We start from the raw sequence: 3,282 nt of genomic DNA on the forward strand, positions 1-3,282 counted from the left end.
CATATTCTTTGTACCCCGGGGTAAAAATAATATAGGGTCTCTATGGACTCCAATGATCTTCCTGATCCTTTTGGGACCCCATAATATTTGTACCCATACTACGTGACATTTAGGGGGGATGGTACAAATTTTATGGGGTCTCAAAAGGATCAGGAACATCATTGGAGTCCATAGAGACCCCATATTATTTGTACCCCGGGGTAAAAATAATATAGGGTCTCTATGGACTCTAATGATCTTCCTGATCCTTTTGGGACCCCATAATATTTGTACCCCCCCTGTCCTAAATGTCACGTAGTATGGGTACGATCCCTTGCAGGAAGCTCTCTCAAAAGTGCTCTCAATTGCTTAAGATTTACTTAAGTGGACTACTTAGGCCCCATCACAGTTGAGCCCCTAGTTTGAAAAATATCGGTTCTGGTTGGCTGAGCGATTAGCGAAGCCCAAAACTCCACTGACCGGAAAAGTTTTATTCTGTTTGTTTGTTTGTCTGTCTGTTTGTCTGTTTGTCTGTCTGTCCGCACGATAACTCGAGAAAGAATTGAGAGAGCGATCTGGAAATTTCAGGGTCGTTTTGTATCATAAAAAGACAGATCGAGTTCGAAGATGAGCATTCTAGCTCAAAAATTGACTTTTGAAAAAATCAAAAACCGCAGGTTGAAAAATATTTCTTTTTTTCAAATATTTTTTTATGGGCTCCTTAGGGGTAACTCGTACAAGCAGATCCCTACGGACGAAAATTTCGTCTGTTTTGCTCTATCTTTTACCGTTTCCGCGCTATTGGGCATTTCTTGGCGAAAATAACGTGAAAAAGACAAAATGGTCTGTTATATCGTAAAAAAGGCTTCATGTCACAGAATTATAAAGGGAGTAATACTTTAACCACACATTGCGGGTCGCACCACACCCTCGCTTGGGCTTAAGGGTCCCTAGATTATCTAGTATCACTAAAACGTTGATTTTTACATAACAATGTGTCGAAATTCGAACTTTTAATGACAACCGTTACCAAACAGCAGAAGTTTCATGTTCCTAATTTTAGAGTAATAAGACATCGACATGGTTCGAGTTTGTCAAATTTAGGGCCTGGAAGGCCCTGTCCCCCTACACCCTGTCCTTAACTCGTCTCGGGTGTCAGCGCCGCAGGCCTAGCTATATGTGCGCCAGGCGCGTCGCAGCGTAACAGTGTTTCGTGAGATATCGCGAAGCCTGTTACGCGAGACGTGGTCTGGCGCACATATAGCTAGTGATATTTTAGAATTGAAACGATGATTCAGTTTATGAAAACTGGGTAGGTTATATGTAAATAGGTTCCTCTTTAAACAAATCAAACAATAAAAGTTCCGTAAACTTTGGGTTTGTGAAGAAACGGCAACTTTTCATACTTACGACAAGTACGATGGGTCGTTGTACTGGTCAAATTGACTGGTCAGGAACAGTTAGTTTGTGCTCAGTAGCCCACAACTCTCCCGGTGTTTCTTTCCCCTTCCGCTCCCAGAATGCGGCGAATGAACGGTGAGGATGAAGCGGTGCCGGCACTGAATGGGTCGCCGTTTCCGTCGCATTCTCGTCGTGAATTTGACCAGTAAAACGACCACGGTAAGGCCCGGATGCGATGTCGGAGGATACTTCGTCGTATTTCCGTACTATGCTGGCCGTTATCAGAATAGTAGAAAATGACGAGAATACGACCCAAACACGCCTTACAAGGGAAAGTTTTCCGGTGACCCACTCAGATTTCAAAGGCGCTTTAAAGAGTAGTTGTTTGCACCCCTAGATAAGATTTGGCACTGGTTTTAGCTGCGCCTAGGGCGTTTGGAGGTCATTTCACGCGAATTTCATCAAACATTTCCCAAATTCATCCCCTTTTTGCCATCTTAGCATGCCCATATCTCCGGAACCGTTTGAGCGACAGCGCCCAGATTTTGCAGGTAATTATCTTTCAGTTAGTACTTTCCATGAAAAATATTTGAACCACATCAATGGGGGTGGTCGCAACCTCTTCTCTGGACCCGTTTTTGCGACCCTAATCGCTTTTGTTCAAATGTTCTACAAGTGAAGAACGTGTTAAATTATGATTTCCCCCAAAATCTGGGCGTTGTAGCTCAAACGGTTCTTGAGATATGTGCATGTAAAGTTGATTATCAGGCTATAAATTTGGCGAATTTTCAATTTAAGTCTCGTAAAATGACCTTCAAACCCCCTTCGGGCAGCTAAAACCAATTCAAAACCTTATCTAGGGATGAAAACAACAACACTTTGAAGCGCCATTGAAATAGGACTGTGTCACCATAAAACCTTCCCTTGTCAGTATTTTGCGCGGCCCTTTATGATTTCATTTTCAGCTTATAGAATTTTATGGTGTAAACTTATAGCTATGTGCTTGCCTCGAAGGTACAGACAGGTGTCCGACAGTTCTTGGCTCAATGATGCCAGCGGTAGAAACGTAACGATGAGCAGGGTGAACCCAACCGCTGTGTAGCTGTCACTCTCCGACGCCAAAATCTGAATAAACAAATCGTGTTTAGTTTCCTGTCAACTCCTAATTTTTAGCCCGCCCTTCTGCTTTTAATAACACTGTGAAAAAAGTAGGTAGGTTTACAGGAAAATTTTCCTTGACGCAAGTCGTAAAATTACAATTTGAAATCGTAAAAACACATGCAGTATGTATCGACTTCAAATCCCTTGGCGAGTAAAAAATGTGCTGTCGTAAATTTACAACTTAAATTACTAGCTATACGTACGCCAGACCACGTCTCGCGTAACAGGCTTCGCGATATCTCACGAAACACTGTTACGCTGCGACGCGCCTGGCGCACATATAGCTAGGCCTGCGGCGCTGACACCCGAGACGGGGTAATAGGAGTGCATAGACATTTTTTCGAAATGAAGTCTTTCTAACGATTTAATCGACCATTTGATCATTTTCACCTCATTTTTGTCAAGAAATGCCCCCTAGCACCTAAACGGTACGAGATAGAGCCAAACGGACACAATTTACGCCCGTAGAGCTCTACTTTGACGAGTTACCCCATAGGAACCCATAAAAAAATATTTTGATAAAAATTCATTTTGCGACCTGTAGTTTTTGATTTTTTAAAAAGCAAATTTTTGAGCTAGAATGCTCATCTTCGAACTCGATCTGTCTTTTTATGATACAAAATGACTCTGAAATTCCCAGATCGCTATCTTAATCCATTCTCGAGTTATCGTGCGGACAGACAAACAAACAAACAAACCCACAAACAGAATGAAACTTTTTCGGTCAGTGGAGTAATGGGC

At 42.4% G+C, this 3,282-nt stretch overlaps 1 protein-coding gene across 1 annotated transcript in view; it reads right to left on the bottom strand.

Moving 5' to 3' along the window:
- The window catches only part of LOC113211174 (uncharacterized), a 42,010-nt gene that overhangs the window by 8,773 nt on the left and 29,955 nt on the right, over positions 1-3,282 (bottom strand). The window contains exon 7 of the mRNA XM_052273010.1: positions 2,388-2,505. Within this exon, the coding sequence (XP_052128970.1) occupies positions 2,388-2,505 (118 nt within the window). The remainder of the gene's footprint in view (positions 1-2,387; positions 2,506-3,282) is intronic.

The sequence above is a fragment of the Frankliniella occidentalis genome, unplaced genomic scaffold (assembly GCF_000697945.3).
Source record: "Frankliniella occidentalis isolate FOCC.00 unplaced genomic scaffold, Focc_3.1 Scaffold238, whole genome shotgun sequence".
Taxonomy (NCBI): Eukaryota; Metazoa; Arthropoda; class Insecta; order Thysanoptera; family Thripidae; genus Frankliniella; species Frankliniella occidentalis.